This window comes from Ochotona princeps, chromosome 25 (genome assembly GCF_030435755.1).
Source record: "Ochotona princeps isolate mOchPri1 chromosome 25, mOchPri1.hap1, whole genome shotgun sequence".
NCBI classification, from domain to species: Eukaryota; Metazoa; Chordata; class Mammalia; order Lagomorpha; family Ochotonidae; genus Ochotona; species Ochotona princeps.
In genome coordinates, this window is record NC_080856.1 from 4,649,604 (window position 1) to 4,677,031 (window position 27,428).

A 27,428-nucleotide genomic window follows, 5' to 3' on the forward strand; every position below is an offset into this window, starting at 1 on the left:
AGTGGAAGATGACCCAAAGCCTTGGGACCCTGCACCCGTGTGGGAGACCCAGAAGAGGCTCCTGGCTTTGGATCAGCTCAGTTCCAGTTTCACTTGGAGAGTGAACCAGTGGATAGAAGATGTTTCTGTCTCTCCTCTCTGTAAATCTGCCCTCCCAATAAAAATAAACACACACAATCTTAAAAATTAAAAAAAAAAAAAAAGTTTAAGGGCCCAGCATGGTAGCCTAGTGGTTAAAGTCCTCGCCTTGCATGTGCCCATATCCCATATGAGCTCCAGTTCTAATCCCAGCGGCCCCGCTCCCCATCCAGCTTCCTGCTTGTGGCCTGGGAAAGTAGTTAAGGACAGCCGAAAGCCTTGGGACCCTGTACCCACATGGGGAGACCCAGAAGAGGCTCCGGGCTCTTGGCTTCAGATCGCCTCAGCTCCAGCCATGAGGTCACTGGAGAGTGAATCAGCACACGGAAGATCCTCTCTGTCTCTCCTCCTCTCTGTATATCTGACTTTCCAATAAAAATTTTAAAAATTAAAAATAAATACATAAATAAAATCTCAGTAAAAGAAAACACCACAGGGTTCTCTGGAATCGAAAGGAACAGCTTTAAAAGGAAGACAGGAGGGCTAATCAGGCAATCAAATTCCTATATACAATTTCATAGGTGACATTTGTCCTGAAGTGATCTACCTTCATTTACACTTTAAACTGTGAACTCAGAAATCCATTTAAATCTGAACCACAAAGAGAGGTATCTGGCATGGTGGTTAAGGTGCTGCTTAGACCACCAGTAGCCCAGCTCAGTGCACCTGGCTCAGGATGCAGCTTCCTCCACCGTACACCCTGGGAAGCAGCAAACGCTGCTCAAGTGCTTGGGTCCCCGCCACCCAAACGGGAGACTCAGATAAGGTCCCTGACTGCCACCTCTGGTCTAGCTTACCGTGAGCTTTGGGTATTTGGGCAGTAAACCAGGAGATTGGAGTTCTCCCTCCAAGTGCATGTCTGTCTCTCTACCCTTCAAATAAAGATGAAAATAATTAAAAAAAAAAATCTCAAAATGAAGAAGTTCAGGGAGCCAATACTAGCATTCCACAAGAGTACTGGTTAGAATCCGGGCTACTCCCCTCCGTACGGCTTCCTGCTAACACACCTAGGAATCCCGGCGCCGTGGCCCAGCGGCTAAAGTCCTCGCCGTGAAAGCCCCGGGATCCCATATGGGCGCCGGTTCTAGTCCCGGCAGCTCCACTTCCCATCCAGCTCCCTGCTTGTGGCCTGGGAAAGCAGTTGAGGACGGCTCAATGCATTGGGACGCTGCACCCACGTGGGAGACTGGGAAGAGGTTCCTGGTTTCCGGCATCGGATCGGCGCGCACTGGCCATTGTGGCTCACTTGGGGAGTGAATCATCGGACGGAAGACCGTCCTCTCTGTCTCTCCACCTCTCTGTGTATCTGACTTTGTAATAAAATAAATAAAATATTAAAAAATAAATAAATAAAATAAAATAAAATACCTAGGAATGCAATGGAAGATCAACCAAGGGCTGAGGCCCCTGCCCCCGTGGGAGACTCAGCATCACCCAGCCCCTTTTGCAGTCATCTGGGCAGTGAACTCGCTAGTGAAAGACGCCTCTCTGCTAACTCTACCTTCCAGATAAATAAGTAAAATTTAAATAAATAAATAAAATCCAAGGAGAAACACCTTATAGGGGAAAAATACTGAATATATCCAAGTGAGACATAAAAAAGACAAAGGGCTTATATAATCAGACACCTTACATCTCCCATGGCACCCAAGGAAGTCATTTTCTGCTTCTAAAAGATAAGACATCTGAAGACATCTGGCACAACAGGCTCCCGGGGAATGAAGCAGTAGATGCAGGAGATTTTCTCTCTGTCTCTCTCTTTCGAATTACGTGGAAAATTAAGGAACATGTCATCTAACTTGACTAGCAATAACTATCAGTTGACTCATTCAATTATTAATTCAGCAATTAATAAAAAAGAAAACCAACAACACAGTAAAACTCCTCTCAGGAAACTTACTCCAGTGAAGGATAACAAACTCAGTAACATACCATTTATCAGAATTTTAACTTCAAAATATCAAGACTGATGAGTATTATGGATAATTGCTCTGTCAGGGCTGTACTGATTCCTGTTGCAAGTTTTCACAGATGCAGTCATGATCCCTACCTACTAATTTAATGGACACAGAAAGCAAATCATGTTTACTGCTTTACTCAATGAGATTAATAAAAAGACAGAATCTTGGACAACCACCTCAGACTATCTGATGCAGCAGCAGGTTTGTGAGACCAGCTGTTACAGTGTGTCTGAGGTTATGGATTAATGTTTTCAGCTCTGCCAACTGAGGCTGCAGAAGCATGGCATGTGATGCCAAGGCCCCAACTGCAGGGCACAGGCACAAGTCAGATGAACACAGAAGCGAAAACAGCGCAGTTGCAAAGAAAATGGAGACTGCAGCTGTTCCTCCCAGTCACAGCTCTACCAGGACGCGGACCTGCAGTGAAACACCATACAGGCAGCACTGAAACGTTGCCCAGCAACAGGAACACCACATTCACTCTTCCCTAGATTCTAGAAAATGACTTGCTATGTTTAACTCTTTTAGTCCCTAGACCACTGAAAAAGGACAGAAAACTTGGGACCAAATTTGGTTAAGCCACCCAAACTGCCCACTTCCATCCAATTCCTGCTAACGCTCCTTGGACGGCAGTGGAGGGTGACTAACTGCTTGGGGGCCTTACCACCCCTGCTGGAGACAAGGATGGAGTCAGAGGCTACTTGCTTCAGCCAGACCCAACCTTAGCAGGAGGAAAGACCTCGCCCCCTCTCCCTTTCTGAATACCTCTGCCTCCAATAAATAAATGTTTTAAAAATAAAACTTCTTACATAAAAACAGAGTCACACAATACTTAGGACAAGGTGACAGTATGGAAATTTATAAGTTTATCCAAAAAGCCAGTATTTTTTTCCCAGCCCAACAACAAAAATCTCATAATTTAAGAATGAACACCATTGGGCCCAGCACAGTAGCCTAATGGCTAAAGTCCTCGCCTTGCACGTGCTGGGATCCCATACGGGCACCGGTCCATGTCCCAGCTGCTCCACTTCCATCCAGCTTTCTGCTTGCGGTCTGGGAAGGTAGTGGAGGACGGCCCAAAGCCTTGGGACCCCGTATCCGCATGGGAGACCTGGAAGAAGTTCCTGGATCTTGGCTTCAGATCGGCAGTTGTGGCCACTTGGATAGTGAACCGACAGACAGAGGACCTTTCTATGTCTCCTTCTAGGTATGTCTGCCTTTCCAATGAAAATAATGAATAAAACTTTAAAAAAAAGATCTCACCTGCAATTTCTGCGTTCTAAATCAGTACATGTTCCCACTCCTCACCTACCACCCCTAGCTGCTCCACTTCTGATCAACTTCCTGTTAATGCACCCAAGAGGGAACAGAAATGGGCATTTGGTTGTGCCCACGTTCAATTAATTCTCTTCTCTGGCCCCAGACACCAGCTTCCCAGTGGGGCAGCTCCCAGGAGGCATCTGTTATGGCCCGAGCACGTGGTCCCTGCCACCAGTCTGGAGGATCTGCACTGAGTTCTCAGCACCTTGCTTCAGCACCACCCCACCCCACCTACTGTGCACGCATTCGGGGAGTGAATCAAGCAATGAATTCTCTCAAAAAAACAAACATTTTTATTTCCCAGGAGGATAGCTACCAGAGCTCAAATCATTAAACATGTAAGGCTTTCCTGAGCCAACTTTTTCCTTGAATCAAATCAACATTGACCAAAAAAGAGGGGGAAAAAAAACTACAAAATTCAAAGTAAACACAGGCTTAATGAGAGCCCATCTTAACCAAAGATCACCCAAAAAGAAGGAAAAAAGGGACAAAACCTTTATATATTATTAAAAGTATGAAATTCTCAGCAATGTCGGGACACACTTAAATAATAGACTGATGCAATTATGATCCTTATGAAGAACTATGCTATTGTAGCAACATGGGGAAAATCTGTCTGAGTGCGAGTTTGGGGGGAAATCCCAGTCTATACGAAATTGTGCAACAAAATTCAAAAATTCAAAATCAAGATTTAACAACAAAAAAAGGATGAAATTCAAATTTCATTTTTCAAAAATAACATTTTATTGGGACATACCAAGTTTGCTCACTTACACAGCGTCTAAGGTTGCTTTTGCACAAGCTGCCAGAGTTGGATTAGTTAGGACAGCTGGCACACAGCTTGCAAGGCCTAACATATTCACTACCTGGTCCTTTACAGGATGAATCTGTAAAACTTTACACGGAGCATTCTGACATGGGAGTGGAATGACTACTAAACGGAAGGTGGTCTGAACAGAAAGTACACAGAAAAGGTCTGGACCATTTCCACTCTGCAAATGCTCATCTGGCAAGAGAAATGGTATATAACAATAAGAAGTACTTTCAGATTCAAGTCATGTCAGCAGTGACCTGTTAATAGCTTGTTTGATCACTTTCAAAATGGGTGTGAAAAATACATAAGAAACATTGTGAAACTTCCACAAGACAGCATCTTAACACAGAACCAACCTAAAAATTCAATTGTTATGATATGGAATACCTAAATATCAGCTGAAGATTCCTAGGATATGTGGGACAGGTGGGTATTTCCTCTGGGAAAATAAAACTAAAAACAAAAAATAATTGGAAATCCCCCCAACCCTGACTTCATGGAGAAGCTTCCTGATTTATCAGTTACGATTCCCACCCTCAAAGCAGCAGCTGCTCTGGCTGCAGCCCCACTAGCCTGCTACATACACCAGCATCTAGCACCGAGCGCCTCTACCGGGAGATGGAGCGCATGGGCTCGGCCCCACCCAGAACCAGGCACTACAGCCACTTGGGTGTGCCAGATGAAAGCTAACTAACTAACTAACTAACTAACTAACTCTCTCTCTGGCAGATGGAAGATAACTGCCCCTCTCTCTCTACCCTTTTCTCTGTAAATCTGCCTTTCAAATAAAAATAAGTAATTCTTAAAAAAAGACCCGAAGCCAAAACACCTCTGACTCATACAGGAGAACACCACACAGGGCAGGCATTGGCCTGGCGTTAAACCCTGCTTCAGACACTGCATCCCACATTACAGCGCCTGGACCCAGCTCTGCCTCCACTTCCAATCCAACTCCCTGTCAACGAGCACCACAGAGGGCATTGGGTACTGGCTCAGGGCTGGAGCCCCTCAGCATCCCTGCTAACGAGCTGCAGCAGCAGCAGAGGGCAGACAGGACTTCGGGCTCCTGACTTCAGCCTGCGCCAGCTCTGGCTGTTGTGAGCACTGGGGGAACCAGCAGGCAGACCTTCTCTCCTTCCCACCCACTCCCTGCCTCTCAAAAGAAATCAAAGAATACTAACAATAATCTCTCCAAAAACAAAAACCTAACTTCTGCCCAGCTGCTCTTCCAGCTCCTTGGATCTCCGGTGATTCTCTGCATATTCCACCATCCACTACGGGGACCGGGCAAGAAAGCCTGTATCAGGCTGTCTGGACTTCCCACCTCCCAAACTGTGAGCTAAATGAATCTTTTTTTCTTTATACATTAGCTGCCTCAGGCATTTCTGTGTAGTAATGATAAAGCTGACTAAGACATATGTGTTCATGATCTATTCAATGGCACATTTTTGCATTTCCATGCATTTTCTTGATTGCAGCATTTAAAACAACCCCAGGGGCATATTCCTGACTAGCTGTCTACTATTTCTAAAAGCAAGAAAGTGACTGTGATGTACCTGGAGAAATCACATGTATTGGATGAAATGCATTCAAGCATGAGTTATAGTGCTGTTCGCTCTAAGTTCAGCGTGAGTGAATCAATAATATGGATTAAATAAGCTGTCCTTCAACCAAAGCACACATAGAACAAGGTTATTTATTGATCAACTAATGAAAATACTGGGACCAGAGGCCCCAAGGGACCTAACCTCACATAATGGGAAGCAGCAACAATTCATTATTCACTAAATCTGTGTTTGCACTCCTATAGTACAGAACTTCTATGAGTAAGGATCACATGTAATAACACCAAGATGGTCTTAATTTAATTACAAAGGGCAAAGGGCAAAGAAGAGACCAGGGCAGTTAACCAGTTATCAGCTATGGCCAAGCGAGCAGAGTGCATGCGGAAACCCTGATGTCAAACTCACAGCGGTGGGCCCCCAGCCCTGACACCGCCTCCTTTCCGGCAAACCCAGAAACAATTACACCCGAGAACCGCAGGGACCGTCTGATCCCAAAGCGGCCCACAGCTTTCTCCTTGCCCTGTCTCTCTTACCAAGAGCCAAGGGAAGTTAGTGCAAACACTTGGCTGGCACCTTCCCACCCAAAATTCTTAGTAAAAGGTTCCTGACTCTTAGGGCAACTGTATCTGGCCCTAAGTGATCCAGAAAACTGCGCCAGGAGCTGTTCTTTTCTGAGTGGTACCTGCAACACCTCTCATCTCATTATTGTTATTACAATAATAAACAAGCAATGAATGATAAACAGCTGGAGACTGTCTGAGAGGGGACACAGGAATTACCAGTACTATTATTGGCAAAGTTTGAAATTATTTCAAAATAAATGTTTTAAACATAAGCTCACAGTGGTTAAACATGCTTTAGGCTGTTTCAGAGCCTCAGTGGTAAATACATCACCAGCAGATCTCATGATGGTTATGAAACCCTCAACCCCACGGCACACACACCTTCCAAACAAACCCAAGCTCCTTTTGTACCTCACAGGCTATTAACTTTTCAATGACATTTAACAACCTTCTTCAAAATGAAGTTAAAAGTTACATGCTTTCAAATCACAGAATTCAACCTTTCTCTAAGTGCACTACTTCAGAAGATCTTGGGGACAATACGCACATCAAGAGATTATAAGTCTCGGCGCAGCACTATAGCCTAGTGGCTAAAGTCCTCTTGCCTTCTATGCACCAGGATCCCATTGGGGCACTGGTTCTAATCCTGGCTGTTCTGCTTCCCATCCAGCTCCCTGCTTGGTCCAAAGCCTTGGGATCCTACACCCATGTGGGAGATCCGGAGGAGGCTCCTGGCTCCTGCCTTTGGATTGGCCATTGCAACCACCTGGGAAATGTACCAGTGGATGGAAGATCTTTGCCTCTCCTTCTCTCTATAAATCTGACTTTCCAATAAAAACAAACAAATCATTTTTAAAAAGAGAGATTATAAGTCTCTGTTTCATGGCCATTTTTGTTTGTAAATTCCTTTCTTTATCCTCTATCAGTGAAGTAACCACCTTGCTGCACAGTGCATACCTTTTCACTTTTCCCTCTCACGTTTCTCAGCGGTGAATCAGAGCTATCTGCATCCATTTCCCCAGCTGCAATTCCTGCGCTCCTAATACAGAGCTCTGTTCACTTTTGGATCTGGACTGATTGACATACTAGAAACCAAAGAAGTGAGAGGCACACAGCAGGCCTCTGACGGAAGAGAAGTAGGAATGCAGACCTCACACCCCACCTCAAACCTACACGATTACCTGCACGCTAACAAGAGTCCACGCAGGTGATAGGTACAATGAAGCTGTTTCCACCCTGGCCGACATGCTGAGATGCCTTCCCACTCTGCACACGTGGTCAGTTGTTCTGCTTGCCTCCTCTCAGAGTCCAGCGCAACATTAAAACTGAACACAACTGATCACTACCAGGCTTTCCTATGCCAGGACAAGAACTGTGTCTCTTCGCTCACCATAGTAGGTCCAGGTCCGAGAACAAGACCAGAAACAAGCTATTTTCCTAAATAAATACTGTCCTACTGTGTGTGACATGCGGTGTTAGACTCTAAGGACAAATTTTCACATGTTCTTCATCCTTAAACAGGAAGCCAGCTACTGCTCCCTCATTTGGACTCCACACCCAGCGCAGAGTGGGCCACCTCTTCTCTCCACCACCTTTAATGCATCTAGCAAGTTCACGTTACTACTGCAATCTACCTCCTTCATGAATCCTCTTATGACATGTCAAATTTCCCTTGCTGCCTTTTCAAGAGCAGGTACCTCATCTCCAACCACGACACTGATTATTTCCTGTGAGCTGTCAAGGTTACTCTATTCTTACAAGAAACCACTCAAATCCACATCCCTGACCACTCAGGAGACTCTCACAATTAGCTGTTCAAGATTCAATTGTCTTCTCACTTTCCTCACTTAGCTCCCACATTCCCCAAAGGGATACTTGGTGTCTGAGGAAATGCTATTATCTACCCAATGATTGTACTTGCCACTGGCTTTGGCATCCACTGTTGCTATCAGACAAGGCTCTCTCCATAGATTTACATTAGGGTATCACAGTAACAAAAACATGGATCAAAACTAGCAGCAATGAGAGTAAAATGATTTCCTTTCACATTTGGGGAAAACTCAAAAGAAAAAGTGGATTAACAAATAACAATGTGAAAGGGATGGTAGCGCTTAGCACAAGTCACAATCAAACTTAAGCTAGTACCATCAAATCAGATCAGGGTCTAACAGGTTCCAGATCCAACCCTACAACAGACGACAACTATAAAAAATTAACACATCATTTAACATAATGGGAAATGACGTGTCACCACTAAAACCATCAAAGTTTAAACTGATGTGGATGTCAGTGTCTATTCTAAGCAAAGTGGGTCTCATGCCTAACAGTGGCATGGCTAATCGTTCCAGGGCCAGGCCGTCTGCATATTTCCTAATCACTGCAATACTATTTACCTGACACTGACGGACCCTAGTCCATACTCCAAGGGCATGGTATAATATGAAATATGCTCCATCTCTTGCTCTCAGTCTGAGAGTTTAAGGCTTCTGAAATTTCAACAAAACCATCTTTTGTTATTCATAATGAGTCCCTTAGAGCCTCCTGAGTTTGTTATTGAGTTTATTACTATATGAGTAGGGTCCTCAGATAGCATTAGGACAGGACAGAATCACCCTAAAGACAGACCAAAGATTAGAGGCCGGAGGGAGGCCAACATCTAACACAAAGACTGGGCTTCCTGGTTACTGGACCACGTGTCATGTTCAGAGGGCAAGAGGGCCCTGCATGTCCACACATGCCCCATCTCTTTATCTAGCCGTCCATCTCTAGCCTTTATGTATTTTAAAATTTTCTTTTTATTTGACAAGCAAATAAAGAGGAGAAACAGAGAGAAAAGGGGAGAGAGGTCTTCTATCTGACAGTTCACTCCCACATGGGCACAAAGGCCAACACCAAGCCAATCCACAGCCAGGAACCAGGAGCTTCCTTGAGATCTCCCAACTGGATATAGAGGCCCTAGGACTTCAGCCCATCCTCCACTGATTTCCCAGGCCATAAGCAAGGAGCTGGATCAGAAATGGAACATCCAGGATATCAACGGGCACCCATATGGGAAGCCATAGCCACAGGCGGAGACTTAACCTACCAAACAGCACACACAGCCCCTTTTACGTACTTCGTAATACATATGTAAATGGTAAGTAGTTTCCTTGCCTTCTGTATGCAATTCTAGCAAATTTCTGAATACAAAGTCGTGGCAGTGGCAGTCTGAAGGAAAGCTCACTGTGACTTGTGTCTGCAGTGTCCCGAGACTGGGCTCTTCTGATGGACAGCAACACAACTGATCTGACATCCAGTTAATACCGCCTGGAAAAATTCTTCTCATTGGGGGAAATCCCACACACATTCGGTCATAGAAGTGTTCTGAGCTGAATGGGACAATACAGTTGAGAAAAAGCTCTGGGTCCACTCTTGCAGCATAGTGCGTTAGGTTGCTACTCGAGGCACCAGCATCTCATACTACTGTGCCGGTTTGAATCCCAGCTATCCCATTAAAGACCCAGCTCTCTGTTGCTGTTCCTGGGAAAGCAATACAAGTTGGCGCCAAGTTCCGGGGTCCCTGGCACCCACATGCGAGACCCAGACAGAACTCCTCTGGCTCCAGGCTTCAGCCTGACCAGGTGGAGGCTGCGTGGTCATCTGAAAAGTGAACCAAGCCTCGGCAGCTCTCTGCAATCCCCCTCCCTGGGTCAATGTTTTCCCTCTTTTACCAAGAACCTGGCTTCAGCCTACTTTGTGAGTTTTCTTAGCCACATGTATTTTGCACATGTCATTGCTTCAGAACCAATTACAAGTGGACACACATGTGAGCGTGACAGCGCACACTCCTCCGGACGATATGCGAACTCTGCAGTATAAAAGGCAACTCCCCACAAACAGCTTTGCCTCTGTTGAGGAAACCCCAAGAGTCCTGGCTCTGGGGACAGAGGCGAGAGCTGAGGGAGCAAGACAGAATGCAGAAGCCTAGGATGTCATGCCAGGGCTACTCAGTTAATCAGATCTGTCAGTCCCGCCCCTCTTCCTCAATTCTGACTCCCCAACTCCAACGCCCAGAGAAAGCAGAGCAGCGTAGCTACTGTTCCCTTTCCAGACCCAGAACAGGCAGAGAGCAGGTGTTACACTACTAGTAGTCTAAGAAGGCCACGGTGCTGGCACCTCATTCCTCCTCCTCACAGCACTATAAAACATGATGTCAACCTCACGGGGCAGGGTGAGGTGGGAGAGCTTTCTACCAGATAGAGCTAAATGAAAGAACAAACCTCAAAATATCTTACTGAAATGAAATTTTTGCATTTACTGTTTATGAGGTTTTGTTCTTGCAAAGTCACAGCCATTTTTTCCCCAATGACATATTGAAATATGGATGCGACAGTATCGAGCATAATACCAATATTGTTCACAGTGAATCATCTCTAAAGCCCATTTAATATATTTGTTTTGGTCTCTATGAAGAATTAACAACTGGATTAGAGGAGGCAGGTTAACTTCAGTGTTACTCATAAAAAAAAAGAACTGATTTTTCCTATTTATGTCAAACTTGTTGGGCGACTGCTCCTATTTGAAATGCTGACAGTTGATTTTAGATGTCAAAATAAAATCTACATGACAAATCTGCCTTGGCCATTTTAGAGTCCTTGATTGCTGAGTTAAGGCAGCATCCCAGGAGGCTTCTCACCATCTAAAGCTGAGCGAGACTGAAACACTGAGATTAAAGCCCAAGTGACAAGGCCTGGTCCCGCTTTCCCTGCCAGCACTCCAGGACACACACACAAACACACACACACACACTGTCCCTGCCTGTCTCCTCTGCAGGAAGTTAAACAAGGACACTGAGCATGCGTCTTATTGGAAATACTCTTCCCCAGCCTATGATAACAAGAAAGCCCAACTCTGGGGTTCCAACCATCACCTACTTTTTTTTCCCCCAGTGGAAAATTCTCTCCAATAAATAAGAAATTAGATTTGCATAAACACAGAAATTTCAAATGGAAGTTTATGGACAGCTCACACTTTGTGCCATCAATCACTTCCAATCATCAATTCTGAGTTCCTGTCCCTCAGTTAATCTGACTGCTGACTATTCATTCTACATTGCCTTTCAGCTTATCCAGTTGAAAACTGAAATACGTTTTCTCCAGACATGAGAATAAGACAGGCACTTGCATTAAGAGCACTGCAAGCAGAACTCCTAGGAACTAAATGGAAACAAGCAGCCCTACAAGAGCTTGCTGTGTAATTCCTCCAGTGCTAGAACCCTGATGACTGAGACAGGAGCAGGGCAGGCGTAGCCTCAAGCTGGGCCTGTGCCCTGCAGAGAGCCTGTGGGAGGTCCCTGGAGAGTCTAAAGCTCTCACCAGAGAGGAGTTAAACAAGATAACTCAGCTTTTAAGTAATGGAGGCAGCCTCCTGGCCTCTAGGCTGTGAAAGGGCTCACCTGCCAAGAGCAAGAACACAAGTAATTACCCCTTGGTGAATAACAGCTCTCTGTGGGATTCCAGGACTCAGACTTGTGGAGTTACCCCACTACCTGGGAAGGCACTGCTGTCCTCATTAAGCCCTGCGATGGAACCCTAATAGGCAAGCGGGACGAATTTCCCTTAGCACAGGGATCTCTGTTTAGGGCTATTGGCAAAAATAAAGAGGTGCCTGGTACTAAAAGCTATCAACCAATGGCTTTTCCTTCTGCCAGAGAAATCACAAGGTTGAAAAGTTCGCTAATATCACATTAGCGTGTTTCAGAGCTGGAAGTAATAACTTGAAAGCTCCTCTCTTCCTGCAGCTCCCAGGCACAGTGGAGTGACCTTGCACACGAAGCCACATTGCTGGTGGCTGCTCTGAGTATGCCATTTCTCCTGCCCTCTATCTTACCCGCTTTATTCTGCTGCCTGTCAAGACATCCGTCACTTTCACCAGCTCCCCGAAAAGGTTTTCACAACCAACTCATCTAAAAATATCACGATTTCACCAACCCATCCACTCTAAAAAGTCTAGAAGACAGGAGACAAAGTGTGGTTTTCTGTCCCACCCTTCTCCTAGCACCTTGTCAAGTCTCCTAACTCAAAGGAGAACTCAACACAACTTGAAGTTAATATGTCCAGAACAAAATCCATCAGTATTTAAATTCACCATGATCTCCCTCTCCACTTTAAAACATAGCTACCTCCCTCTGTTTACCAGCAAGTCAAACCTCATGAGCCCAATGCGTTATCCAAAAGCAAACAGAGCTGGGAGCCCTCCCTGCAGTGATGTGCACCCACAGAAGGCTCTTCTAGCCCCAAAACGTCCCTCTTCTCAGGCCGTCCTAGAGACACACACACCACCCACCTTCACTCTCCATCTGTCTGGGAGCTGGGTGGCCTCAAGCCCTTTCTTATGAAGCTTTGTGTTCTCCCAAATCCACGAGGCACACCCTTGATCCCTTAGATGACTCCCTGGTGAGGGCATGTGGGTGTCACTGACACTCGGGGACAAGGCTGTGAACCCCAACCAGCAGGGGCAGCCTGAGATGTCTGTGAACTTGTTCTCAGCCTGGTGCTAAAGACAAGCTCTGGGTTCTTACAAAGAATACATTCTGGCTGACTCAACCATCTTCCCAAGAAAACAAGGAAGTTTTGGGAGTTGGCCAGTTTTGAGAGAAGTTTTGGGAGAGACCAGAAACCTCTCAAACAAACCTGAATTAGCTAGTTCCCCCTGGGAGCAAAGAAAACGTTCAATGTTTTACACTGTAGAGAAAGCTTTAGTCTCCTGTCTTCTTCTAGACCGTTAAGATTCACAATCCACTCACACAAACTGAATTGCTCAACATCTAAACAATGCAGGCATAAACTACAAATTCTTTTTCATGTCTGTGCTGGGCCAAATGGAAACCAGGATCTTGGGGCTTCACCCAGGACTCCCATGTGGGTGGGAGGGGCCTAAGCACTTCAGCCATCCTCCACTGCTTTCCCAGGCACATCAGCAGGGAGCTGTATGAGAAAGGGAGTAGTCAAGATTCAAACCTCCGAAGATGCCAGCATTGTAGAAAGCAGCTTAATCCATGTGTCACAATGTCAGCCCCTGAATTAAAAATTCTGATGCAGCTGGGGAAAAAAAAAACCTCACAAGCCAGTAGTCACCTCTACCTCCAAAAATCAGAGGATTCCTTCCTTGTTTTTTGTTTTTCCCAGAAATTTTTTTTTAAGATTTATTTATTTTTATTGGAAAGTCAAATATACAGGAAAAGAGGAGACGGGAAGATCTTCCGTCCGATGACTCACTCCCAAACGGCTGCAACAGTTGGAGCCAAAACTGAAGCCAGGAGCCGGGAGCCTCTTCCAGGTCTCCCATGTGAGTGCAGGGTCCCCAGGGCCATTCTCAACTGCTTTCCCAGGCCACAAGCAGGGAAATGGAAGTGCAGTGGGACCACTGGGATTAGAACTGGCACCCATATGAGGTCCTGGCACATGCAAGGCAAGGACTTTAGCTGCTAGGCTACCGTGCCAGGCCCCTGGCAGAGACTTTCAACAGGAAGGATATTAGCCGTCTCCACATCCTCCACAAGATAGGACTAGGCCCAGTGAGATAGCCCAGTGGCTAAATCCTCACCTTGCACGCCCGGGATCCCATGCGGGATTGCATTTGTGTCCCAGCTACTACACCTCCCATCCAGCTCCCTGCTTGTGGCCTGGGACAGGAGTAGAGGATGGTCTAAGGCCTTGGGACCCAGCACTCGCACAGAAGTCCTGGAGGAAACTCCTGGCTCCTGGCTTCAGATTAGCTCAGTACCAGCCATTGTGGCCACTTGGACAGTGAACCAGCAGACAAGGATCTTTCTGTGTCTCCTTCTCTCTGTAAAGCTGCCTTTCCAATAAAATATGAGATTGTTTTATTATTTAAAAAAGTAGAAATTAACAAACTCAAAAGTGGAGTCAGTCGTTCAAATTGAATTAATGAAACAAAAACTTACTATGTATTCTTGCTGCGATTTCTATCCCCAGCTGACTTGAGTGCTCTAAAATCTACAGGTGTACTGACACCAGCTAATGGCTACGAACCATCTGCCATGCCAGGCACAGCTCCAGGCACACTACACGCAGCCTCTCACCTCACTTGCAACAGACCCACCAGGCGAGTCCTGTCATTATGCCCACTTTCCAGGCAAAGCTGGCACTTTCAGCAGCAAAATCACTTGCCCAAGGTTATAGTCAATCGTTAGTAAGCTAATGATTTAAACCACAGCCAGAAAATCAGTTCAGTCCTGCCTCAAGACAGGATGTCTGTTTCCCAATGTGTGAACTGGTATAAAAGACAGAGAGGCCGATGGATTCGATGTATACACACACAGTTTTAGGGGCACTGATTCGTGTCCTGGCTGCTCCACTTCTAATCCTGCTCCCTGATAATGGTCTGGGAAAGCAGCGGAGGGTGGCCAAAGGTCCCTGTACCCAAATGGGAGTCTCAGAAGCTCCTGGCTCTTAACTTCAGATCAGCTCAGCTAAGACCATGGCAGCGATTTGTGGAGTAAACCAGCAGATGGAAGATCTCTGTTTATGCCTCTCCTCTCTCTGTGGAAATCTGCCTTTTAATTAAGAATAAATAAATCATTTTAAAAACGAGATAAAAGCAACTACAGGTCAGAGCCCTCTCCAAAACAACACAGAGGTAGCACACGACAGTATGTTGCTTTCCTTATGGTGTTATTCATAGGGAACTGACTGTGTCAAGGAACACTGCTGAGAAAGGCTCCTCACCCCACAACTTCAGCCAGGTGCCTTTCTGAGTCCTCAGTGCTCCCCCCCTGTCCTGTCCTGGCAGAAGCCAGTGTGCACCAGAGCTTTGCCAGCCCCTTCTGCCCCAACTGCCAAGCCACACACCTGCCTCAGTAACACCCCATCAAGCCAGTTCAATCAGGAGCTCCTCATCCCTCCGACAACCCCGGCCCCAAGCCCAGCCTCCACTTGCATCCTGTCTCTTCATCACAGAGACCCTGTTGCCCGTCCTTGAAAGAAGTCTCCTGCCCCATGTTCAAACGGAGTGAATATCTTTAAGTGTGTTTTATTTGCACACACTCGGAAGGTAAAGGACCAGAGCAGGCAAGAAATCTGCCATCTGCTGGTTCACTCCCCAGATCCCCACAACGGTCAAGGCCAAGCTCAAAGTCACGAGCTCAGAACTACATCCGAGCCTCCCACACGGGTGACAGGGACCCACTGTCCCGGGACCATCATCTCCTGCCTCCCAGGAGAGGCACCATGCAGCAGCAACTCGAGCTGGTACTCCTGTGGGATGCACAGCCCTTGGCCTGCATTCCCTGGCCCCAGGTCCCCACCGAGTCACTTTTACTTCGCCACTCTTGATAATGAAATTTGTAGAAAAATATTTATTTATTAGAAAGGCAGAATTACAGAGAGAGAGGAAAAATCTCCCATCTGCTGGTTTAATTCCCAAACAGCCACATAGAGTAGAGGTGGGCCAGGCAGAAGCCAGGAGCCTAGCTCCAAGCTTTGCACCAGCTCAACTCCTGCCACTACAGTCACTGTAAAAGTGAACCAGTGGGGCCCGGCGGCGTGGCCTAGCGGCTAAAGTCCTCGCCTTGAATGCCCCGGGATCCCATATGGGCGCCGGTTTTAATCCCGGCAGCTCCACTTCCCATCCAGCTCCCTGCTTGTGGTCTGGGAAAGCAGTCGAGGACGGCCCAATGCATTGGGACACTGCACCCGCGTGGGAGACCCGGAAGAGGTTCCAGGTTCCCGGCTTTGGATCGGCGCACACCGGCCCGTTGCGGCTCACTTGGGGAGTGAATCATCGGACAGAAGATCTTCCTCTCTGTCTCTCCTCCTCTGTGTATATCTGGCTGTAATAAAATGAATAAATCTTTTAAAAAAAAAAAGTGAACCAGTGGATGGAAGACCTTCTCTCTAAATTCGCCTTTCAAATAACAAAAAGAAATAGTAAAAATTAAAAATTCTCAGCAGTGCATTATTGTAGGCCAGGCAGGTAATTCATAAGGACAAGCGGCTAAGGAATGCTAACAGCCAAGCCATGCGCACTAACCCCATGACCTCCCAGGCCAACCAGCGGGCTAAAGGCTCAGCACTCGCCCCTCCGGAGGCCACTGAGCTCACCTCCCATCAGCAGCAGCTGTCATGACTCCTTCTGGGAAACCACGGGTCTCCTGCGGCCCCAGCCCACTCCCTTACCTGCACAAGCAAGGCCCACAGGGGCTGCTGCCCATCATGAGGTTCCCCGGCCTTCCAACACGCGCTGCTGTTCACAGCTGCCTCTGTGTCTTTCAGCTGTATCTTTACACGGAGGAAGACTGACAAGAAGCTGCACTAAATGGAGCTGGGGATTCTTCGAGCCCAGCCAAGGCTCTTCATTCCAACATTGTTTAGGGGTTCCCCTTTCCTCACAAACAGCACGACCTAGATCTTTTTAAGGAAAGAAAAGGATATGACTCAAAAAAGTATGGACCCAAACACTGTCAAGGTTTGCTTAGAGGTTAGTAACGAATGAAGAATGGAGGGTAGAGTGGGGAGGGCAGGGTAGCACAGCATACAGAAAAGCATTTTGTATTTTGGGCCCAATGTGATAGCCTAGTAGCTAAAGTCCTCACCCTGCATACGTGCCAGGATCCTATATGGTCTCCGGTTTGTGTCCCGGCTCCACTTCCCATCCAGCTTCCTGCTTATGGCTTGGGAAAGCAGTCAAGGACGGCCCAAAGCCTTGGGACTCTGCACCCGTATGGCAGACCTGGAAGAAGTTCCTGGCTTCGGATCGGCTCAGCTCTGGCTGTTGCAGCCACTTGGGGAGTGAATCAGTGGATAGAAGATATTTCTCTCTCAGTCTCTCATTCTCTCTGTAAATCTGCCTTTCCAATAAAAAAATAAATCTTAAAAAAAAATTGTAATTAACTTTAAAATACTTATATGTTGTTAGAAGCTGTGAGGACAAGACCATAATTTAAATGCCGATTATTAACTTAAAAACTAATTCTGGACAGCATCCACCCCGGCATTTTGAAGGAATTCCAGGATTAATTGGAAAACTGGGCAGCGTGACAGAACATCATCAAGAAAATTACAAATATGATCCCAATCATAAAGACATCACAAGACTAAAATCCTTGCAAGAAAATTGTATTTCTATTTTAAACAAACTAGCGGAATAAAAAGTAAAAAACTAAGCCACTGACTCAATCCTTTCCAGCTGTCCACTGCTGTGGGGAACTCATAAGAAATAACAGGACCAGGGCCCGGCGGCGTGGCCTAGTGGCAAAAGTCCTCACCCTGAACGCACTGGGATTCCATATGGGCACTGGTTCTAATCCCGGCAGCTCCACTTCCCATCCAGCTCCCTACTTGTGGCCTGGGAAAGCAGTCTAGGACGGCCCAAAGCCTTGGGACTCTGCACCCGCGTGGGGGACCCAGAAGAAAGTTTCTGGCTCCTGGCTTTGGATCGGCACGCACCAGCCATTGCGCTCACTTGGGGAGTGAATCATCAGAAGAAAGATCTTCCTCTCTGTCTCTCCTCCTCTATGTACATCTGCCTTTCCAATAAAATAAACAAATCTTTAAAAAAAACAAGTACATACCCTAGGTCAGGCACACAGAACACCAACTCCTCGGCTGTCAGTTGTGACCGTGGGTAGGGTCCTCCGCATCACTGTCGCTGTACGCTAAGGACCAGCCCCAGAAGAGGTAGGCATTGAAAGCAACACAAAACGCCCTGGGATCTGGGACACCACCCTGCTCCGTACGCCTGCATCCCATCATCAGAGCACTGATCTGAGGCCCAGCTACTCCTGTTCTGATCCAGCTAACAAGGAGGCAACAAGCGGCAACAAGTGATGGCTTAACCACTTGGATTCCAGCCACCTGCAAGGGAGATGTGCACAACATCAACTGGCTCCTGGCCTTGCGCGGCCCAGCCGCTGCAGAGCCAACCAGCAGATGGGAAATCACATTTTCTGTGATACTGCCTTTCACATCATAAACAAATCCTTAAAAAAAAAAAACGTGCCCTGAGGGACAAAATCTTCACCTTGTATGCACCAGGATTCCATATGGGCACTGGTTCGCATCCCAGCTGCTCCACTTCCCATCTAGCTCCCTGCGTGTGGCCCGGGACAGGAGTAGAGGATAGTCTAAGGCCTTGGGACCCTGCACCCACTTGGGAGATCTGGAAAAAGTTCCTGGCTCCTGGCCTTAAATCAGCTCAGCTCTTTGCAGTCACTCAAGGAGTAACCAGTGGACAGATCTTACTCTCTGTATTTCCTTGTCTCTGTAAATCTAACTTTTTCCAATAAAAGATAAATAAATCTTTTAAAAATGCCCCGGGAGTAATCGAAATGAGAGAGGCCACTCCTCTGGTCATCAAAAGTGGGTGCACCTGCTCCCCATCACACACGTCATTCATCATGTGTCCTTTGACACATACAGTAGAGAAGCTAAACCAGCTCACCGGGTCTCAAAGCCCCAAGACCAATAATATCAAAACCAGGCTTACTCTTTCAGAACTGCCTATGAAGGGCTTGCTAAAAATACAGATTCCCAGGCCACTGGCAGATTCTAACTCAGTACCTTTCAAGGTCTCCACTTAGATGGCACCAATGCAAGAGATCTGTTTCAGGAAAATCACTGGGCTCCCTTCTCACTCAAACCCTACCCTCAGGGAGAATCTATGACTAAGAAATAAGCCCAGCGCTAAAAGTCCTCGCCTTGAACGCCCCGGGATCCCATATGGGAGCCGGTTCTAATCCCGGCAGCTCCACTTCCCATCCAGCTTCCTGCTTGTAGCCTGGGAAAGCAGTCTAGGACGGCCCAAAGCCTTGGGACCCTGCACCCGCGTGGGAGACCTAGAAGAGCTCTGGGATCCTGGCTTCGGATCAGCACAGCACCAGCCGTTGCGCTCACTTGGGGAGTGAATCATTGGACGGAAGATCTTCCTCTCTGTCTCTCCTCCTCTCTATATATCTGACTTTTTAATGAAAATAAAAATAAATCTTAAAAAAAAAAAAAAAGGAAGAAGCCTAAAGGAAGGAAACCATGTGAGCAAATAACAAGAATAAATCAAGATGATTCTTACACTTGCAAAGAAAATTACAGTATAGAGGATTCAAAAGCAGAAACAAGAATCCAGACGCCTCCCAAGAGCAGGGTCAAAACCCAGCAGACCCCCAACTCCCACCACAGCGCCTCCACCAGGAGTGGGGCAAAAGCTGGCTCTCTCCATGACCTAGAAGCTGACTTCCCTCCCTCACTCCCACCCTTCTCAAGTCAAGTCCTGCTGCTCTAGGAAAACACTGCAGTGTTCCGAAGGACCGGTGAGCCAGGGCGGCTCAGCCCATGGCGCCAGGCTCCGCTGGTCTCGGGCTATCATGCGAAACCACTAGTTGATCCTGACTCCACTCCAGAAAAGCCAAGAGCCTCCCTTTACTCTATCCACCTTCCACTCACTCCACTATTCAATCACATGAGACTTAACTCAAACTCTGTATGTGTAGTCTCGTGCAACTAAGCCATCTCCTCCAAAAAACAGCAAACAAGGAATGAGAACAGAAAACAGGCTTCCTGCAGGATAGGCAGTATTTCAAAGTCAAGCCTGCCATAAGGAATAAGCGATTTCTCTGCTGTGCTTCAACAAGCCTAAAAAAAATATAGGGTTGCTTACATAATCACAGCCTTAGGGGACCAGAAGATGCTTAGAGACACTTCACACAGCCACCTCACTCCAGTGTTGAGTCTGAGCCAGAATATGTCCCTAACCACCCCAGACCGAGTAGGCAGCACCCAGGCCAGAACTTCAACCCAACTCAAAGGCCAATAATCTCTCCCTCTGTCATACTGCATCCAAGGGACAATGCAAATATTTTGATTAATTTTAAGCAAAGCTTCCTCAAATCTCCTTAGTTGCTTAGTGTGGTACATGAGGTTGATTATTACAAGCACATTCCAGGCAGATCACTCCCCTCACAGAGACACCTTAAAGCATCTCACTTCAATCTTTATTAAGGCAAAGAGACGTGATGGCACTACAAGCAAATAAATGGACAAAAGGTGCCAGGCGAGGCCCACTGCATTGATCAAGCATTTCAAAATGGCATGTCAAAGCAACACCAGCATTTTCATTAATTGTACTGTTCCTGTTTAAGTTGCTTAACTTCTTACAGTTTAAAAAATGCCAACTGAAACTACTGTTCATTTTTTTTCTGAAACATTAGAGCCAAGTGAGAAAAAACATAACATTAATTTATCTTATTGCGTCTGAGAGTAAATGAAATCCCTCAACACTCCATCTGTATCAAATATTCACAACCTGTGCCTCTGCATCAGTTTCTGCCATAAACATAAAAAGCATATGTCAGTCTCCCAGGAGAGGAAATGGGAGCAGACACTGTGCGTGCAGCCCTGCCCCGGGAAGCAAGGTGAGCAGAGAGCGCTCAACAGGTCCACGGAGCTCCTTACCTGGATTCAAACACCTGGCCGCCTTTCTCTTTTGAACCCACAAACACATTTCCCCAATCCCACACTCCAAGTAAACTGGGACATACCCTTTACCAACTCATTGCCCACTCATTCCCGGCGCTGCTTACAGCCTTGACAGACCCCTCCCAAGCTCACGACCCACCCAGTGCAGGAGCCAGTGCCTCCCTGCCGATCAGCCTGAACCCTATGTGTGCGATTTGCCTCTACGAACACTGGCCACTGGAGCTTGCTAGGCTAGAGAGCACTGCCCCAGGCCAGAACTGCAATAGATTTCATGCAGCAGCACAATGCTAAGAGAAGTATCAACATGGCCACATTGAAGATTCTGTTCAACTCTTCCTGAGCCTGCTTTTGACCTTGGCTCACCTCTTTCACCCACATCCCTCCCATTCCTGGGAAGAGAGTGACTTTGGAAATACACAGGACCAGCTGAAAAGAAGTTACACACTCTTAGTCATAGTTTCCATAAGAAACAAGCATCCAAGTAAAAGCAAGTTTTTTTGAATTAGTCTCCCATTCTAGTCAGTGGGCTTTCTGTCAGCTACTGACCTCTAGGGTTCTAGAACAATAACCACTCCACCGCCTCTCTTCCTTCTGTCACCTGGAACACACGTACCACCCAGTCACTTGACTTAGAGCATTTATGTGGGACCTGAACTTTATGAAACTGAAGAGCTACTGCAACAACACTTAGGAATAATCACCCCAGCAAACCGCATGGACTTTGCACTTGCTGATCCCCGCTGGGCACAACTTCCCCTGTGGCTGCCTCCTGGATGCCCACCATGTCTCCTGCAGGCACTGTCCCGTGCTGGACGGCACGCTCTGCTCGTTCACTCCTGTATCGTCTGTCCAGCCCATAAATCACAAAGGCAGGGGTCAAATCTAGTTATTTTTTTTTAAAGATTTTTTTTTTATTATTGGAAAGCTGGATATACAGACAGGAGGAGAGACAGAGAGGAAGATCTTCCATCCGATGTTTCACTCCCCAAGTGAGCCGCAACGGGCCGGTGCGCGCCGATCCAATGCCGGGAACCAGGAACCTCTTCCAGGTCTCCCACGCGGGTGCAGGGTCCCAAAGCTTTGGGCTGTCCTCGACTGCTTTCCCAGGCCACAAGCAGGGAGCTGGATGGGAAGTGGAGCTGCCGGGATTAGAACCGGCGCCCCTATGGGATCCCGGGGCTTTCAAGGCGAGGACTTTAGCCGCTAGGCCACGCCACCGGGCCCTAAAAATCTATTTTATTTTTACTTTTATTTCTTTAATAACCAGACAGCACATGATGATCAATAAATTTTTTTTATTTGTGCAGGAAAGGATGGAAACAGGACTGCTGATGCTCTTTCGCAGCAGTCCTTACTGTTGCCATAACTAGAGCTACTTGGGTTTCTGGTTCACAAATGAGATAGGTTTGAATAAAAACTTACTGCTCCTTTAGTTACAATCCTGACTATAAGCTACCATGCCGACCTGATGGGACATGAGCATTCATTCAAAGCTACCACGAGACACTTTCACCCTCCTATTTGACTTACTCCTTTGAAAACAACCCTTCTAAAATATTATCATTCAATTGCATTATTATCCTTTTGAGTAGTAGAATACTGCCAGGAGCCAGGAGCTTCTCCTGGGTCTCCCACTTGGGTGCAGAGGCCCCAGGACCCTCTCAGTCCATGGACAGGGATCTGGATGGGAAGCAGAGCGGCTAGGATTTGCACCGAGGTCCGTGTGGTATGCCAGCGCCAAAGGCAAGGCTCAGTCTTCCATGCCACTGCCCTAGCCAAGGTGCTTTTTTGTTAAAAGAAAATCCTACATTAGCTGAGTACACATACAAGGGAGCAGGTCAACTGACTGCTCTGCCCCACTCAACCCTGGAAAGACACACCCCTCCTCTGAGATTACAGAACATTCAGCTATAGTGAGCAAAATCACAAGAAGTATTCCTACAGGCTGTACACCAAAGAAAGTTCCACTAAGACACTCAGCAAGAAGCAAAAACTACGGCTCTCTCCTCTTTTGGGTGACCTTAGCCACTTAGCCAGGGAGAATCATGGCTCTTAGTACAAAAGCCAAGAATGGCACAGCAATCCCCTTTACCTTGGGAGGCAATCAAGGGCCGGGGTCGAGGCTGTGGTGACACAGCAGCCACCCGGGCTGTCACTCTGCTCCCTGCTGCCTGCCCGTCAGCAGCTGGATACCCATGCACTTGCACGGCTTCTTCTGAGGAATCAGCAGATCCACTCTAACACAGGCAAACAGACTCAATGAGGAGGGAAAAGGGAAGAGACAGAAGAGGGCTCAGGTCAAAACGATGGAAGCAGGTCAGGAAAGCCAGAGAAAGTCGTGTTCGGAGTAGCTGCCAAGCAGGACAACTGAACCTTATACTTCAGTACTAAGATTTCTAACAAACAACATTTGCTGATAATATTCCGTAGCAGCTAAATTATTCAAAGAAACTTGGAGTTAGAATCCATCTGGGTTTTAAGAAAGTAAGATCTGCACTGACAAAGACATTTACTTACCACGTTACATTTCCTCTACCCACACGCTTGCTGCTCGCCTAAAGCTCAAAACACAAATCCATCTTCAGTTTTTCCACCAGCCTCGGTGACTGTTTCAGTAACAGAACAGCTCCGAAATACTTGTGTGTCAGTTTACTGCCCACTTCCTCTTCACACACATTCCAGAAGCAACCCTGCCCCTTCGCCCTCACTCACAACGGCAAACCACAATCATCAACATGAGAAACAAACAAAACTAGTGGATGATTTCTACAATTTATTTGACAAGTTCTTTCTCCAGCCTTAGAAAAGAAACAAACCCAGGCGTTCATTAGGAAGGCACGGCAGACACCACAGAAACTTGAACCATCACAGTCCTGCGACACTTTAGCCAGAAAAGAGGAAGGCTCGTTCCTCTGGACTACAGCCAACGGCCACCCAGGCCAAGCAGCTGGCTCAGCAGCACACCCCCACCTGGTCAGGGTGCCACTTCAGCCCCTGCCAGGCAGGAGAGCAGTGTCCCTCGCTTCGGACACATGCTCCTTCTTATTTGACTGTGACACAAAGCTTCATCTTTCTTTGTAGTGTTCTTAAAAAGCAGTTCGTAGGACCCACTGGAAGCCATTACTCTCCAAGACAATCCACGTTTTTTTGCAGAAGAGCTTCCCACAGTGCAATCTCCAGACAGGGCTCCCAAGCCCGGCACAGCCCTGCCTCTGGCTCTGCAGGTCACCTAGCTTCCCTCCTTGACCCCTGCCTGTAACCTGCAGTATGGTCTCTGTGCACAGTGCAGTGTGTACACAGCAAAAACCACGCCAGTCACAGAATTGCAAATGCCACCACCCAGACTCAAGCATCTTTTATACCACACTTCTGTGCACACAAATGCCTTAAGGTGTGAAATGAAGTCACTGTGACAGCAGCTCTGGGACAAGACAAGGACTAACATCTAATCGTTTTTCAAGTAAATTACAGTCAGCTCCACTTTGCTGCAATTTGTGGCCAGGCATCACTGGCCCCACCCAGAGGTCCTGAAGCCAGAGGCTTAGGTCTCAGCAATGAGAACCAATAAAAGGACTATGCTTTCTAAACCATACATCATACACCTGCAGGATGTAGTCCATCATCTTACCTCAATCTGAAATCTTACTACCCAGACGACACAGAGCACTCAGCCCAAGATACCGGAGGGTAACCGACAAGCAGGCAGTCACCTCACTGACTCTTGATGCCCTGGAAGCTTCTAGCCTCGGTGGGAACACTCCACCAGAAAGGACAGTCTTTAAGACAAATTCCAGCCACATCAAGGCAAAATTCAAAGATCCCAATGCAAGATAGCCAAGCCCTGCCTTGTCCCTAAGGCAAAGATCAGAGGAAATGGCTCAGGTGAATATTTCAAAGAGGAATATATGGGCCTTGCAAATTCCCATCTCCTTCAGTTTCTGGTAAATTCTGATGCTCCGTTATGTATGAATAAAGAGAAAAAGACAAAATCCAGAGACCCTCAGCTGGTGACAGATTACTAACTTACAGATGCAAAGGAAATTTCAAACGAAATTCACACGCATAAGCTGCTGACTAGTTTAAACCTGGTAACAATGGGTCCACATCACAGGGGTTAGTAAAACCTTTTACAACAAAGCTGTGAGGATTTGGGAGAAACTATCGGAGGTCTTTGCTGTTCCATATGGAAGAGTCAGACTGCAATATGAAATGAATCTAGACGTTATGGTCACTGTAACTACAACACACGTAACAAAGCCCCCCCACCGCACCCCCAAAACTGCCCGGTTCCAGGATCTGAGAAGGCTAGGAGCTGGATCATGGCACAGGGGGGAATCCGACAAATTGTTACACGATCATGGAGCCACAGCTCCATTTTTAAAATAAGCTTCCTGGGTTACATTCAGAAAGTGAAGAGTCACAAAATGGGCCAGATCCGCTCTAAGTGTTAGGAGCACCGGGTCTGAGGGTCAGATCCTGCGGGCGCCAGCCCTGGCTCCAACCCAAACCGCCATGTGCCCTGAGGCAAGCCACTTGCACTCCCCAGGCGGTAAGCGGTGGAGTAACCACAGGGCGCTCCAGCATTCCTGCCGGCCTCACATTTTTGGAGTCTAAAGGACACCACCCAGCTCTTGGGCCTAGAAAACCAGACACAGACATACGAGGTGCGGGGCCAAGAAGACTACAGGACCAAGAGAGAGAAAAAGCCTGGACTCAGGAACTGAATGTCAGGGAAACAAGATCTTCAGGACTGGCCAGGTCTCTCCGGGTTCCAGAGAACAGATGTCAGAATCTCGAAAACCTGCAAACTTTTAGCACGTGTCAGTAGGGACAGAAAGAGTGGGGTGCGGGTGAGCCGGGGCTCCGTCCTGCCCACAGCCAGGAGATCTAAGTAAACCTCTGGGACCCCGCACGCCTGGGTGTCCGGAAGGCACGGACTCGGTGGCCGTCCAGCGAGGACAACTGGAGGGGAGGGTGAGAAGCGAGGCAGGGGATGGAGGGAAAGGAGGATCTGGCGGCAGGGCAAGCGGAGACCACGCCTGCCTCGAGCTCCCGGGCCCCGCTCTCACCATCTTGACGATGCCCCGCTGCACGGTGGGGACGGCGGGTCCCCCGGAGGAGCCGCCGCTCTGCGCGGAGGAGGCCATGTGTGCAGAAGGCAAGGCTGCGAGTGCTACGAGACGGCGGACTGGAGCCACCAACGCGGGTGTCGGCGCTGGCGAGGGGCTGCCGAGGCGAGGCGAGGCGCGGGGGGTCGAGCTGCTGCGGGCAGTGCACCGCTCCGGCTAGCTGGACGAGCACAGCGGCCACAGCGGGACTCGGGGACCCGGAGGAGACGCGATCGCCACCGCCGCCGCCACACGTTCTACTCGCCGCGCAAGCGTGCCGGAGCGCCACCACCCTCCAGCCAATGAGCTCCCAGAACCCGCCGGAGCCCGAGCCAATAGGAGCCCTGCCCTTGCAGCTCCGCCCCTTAACTCCAAAACCAGGGCCGAGTACCAGGAAGCGCTGAAAAAGCTGATTTGCGGGGACGGGACGGGAATGGGGCGGGACTTCCGGGGCAGACGGGAGGGGGCGGTGTCGGGAGGTGTGGTGGGAAGGAAAGGACACGTCAGCATCTGGCCGAGGGGCGCGAGGGGCCATGGGAGCCCCAGGGGGCGGGGCCACACCCTGGGGCGGGGCCGGCCGCGTGCTGGTCGTGGTCCCGCCCCGGCCCCGCCCCCGGGAGCGGCGCCCACGTGGCCGGGCGCTGGTGAACTGGTGGCAGCTCCCGCTGGGGCTGTGGAGGGAGCCGGGCAGGCCACGTTGGGAGGGCTGTCGCTACGGGCCACTAAGCAGACTTCCGACACAGCCTCTAAGTGGAGTGTGGGGAAAACTTGCGAAAGTTAGAGCCCTGAGGGAACTCCCGCGGAAGCCGAGTGCCGCGCTCGGGCCCGCGTCGCTGTGAAGTGTTTGTGAATGGAAGGAAGAAATGTCTCTGAGAGGCAAGGCCTGAGCCTCGTTTTCCTCAGCGCCTCACCAAATGCTCCTGAGAACTTGGCAAAAGCCTCGGCGCGCTCTCTCGGCCGGGAGGTGAGAGCCACTGAAGGAGTGTAATGAGCGCCTCCAACTTCCTGTCCCCCTCATCCTCAGCTCTTTTCGTTCACGAACCTCTGAATATTCCTGGAGAACTGCTCGCCCCCTGCCCGTTCTGTGGACCTAGGTACCTTACATGTGAGTGGTGCGTCATAGAATTGTCGAGTCTGCCTCCACACACAAGGCTGCTTACCGTGTGGCTCTAGTAGAGTGGAAGTTGCTTGCTTTTCCTCCCATCCTTGACGTACTCCAGGGCCAGATGTGGGTCTCTTACCTTACCTGATGCCAACGCCTCACCTCTTCCATACACTGATTTAGCGTGCCTCATTCCATCTGGCTGGTTGAGGCTGCATCTGCCCACCTCAACTCCCACCCTTTTACTCGCTGAAATGGTTGACACTTTTCCATCACCCAGTGCTCCTGGATGATTTCAACATTCATGAGCATGACTGAGCAGTATCCTGGCATGTCAAAGCTTTGATTTCATTCACAAAGAACTTGACCCAGATGGGTGAACTTCACAA

General features: G+C 48.1%; 1 protein-coding gene across 1 annotated transcript in view; it reads right to left on the bottom strand.

Annotated features, from left to right (window-relative positions):
* SND1 (staphylococcal nuclease and tudor domain containing 1) overlaps positions 1 to 26,209 on the bottom strand; it is a 383,215-nt gene extending 357,006 nt beyond the window's left edge. Inside the window, exon 1 of the mRNA XM_004592504.4 lies at positions 25,899 to 26,209. Within this exon, the coding sequence (XP_004592561.2) occupies positions 25,899 to 25,976 (78 nt within the window). The 5' untranslated portion in view covers positions 25,977 to 26,209. The remainder of the gene's footprint in view (positions 1 to 25,898) is intronic.
* Positions 26,210 to 27,428: the final 1,219 nt, after the last annotated feature.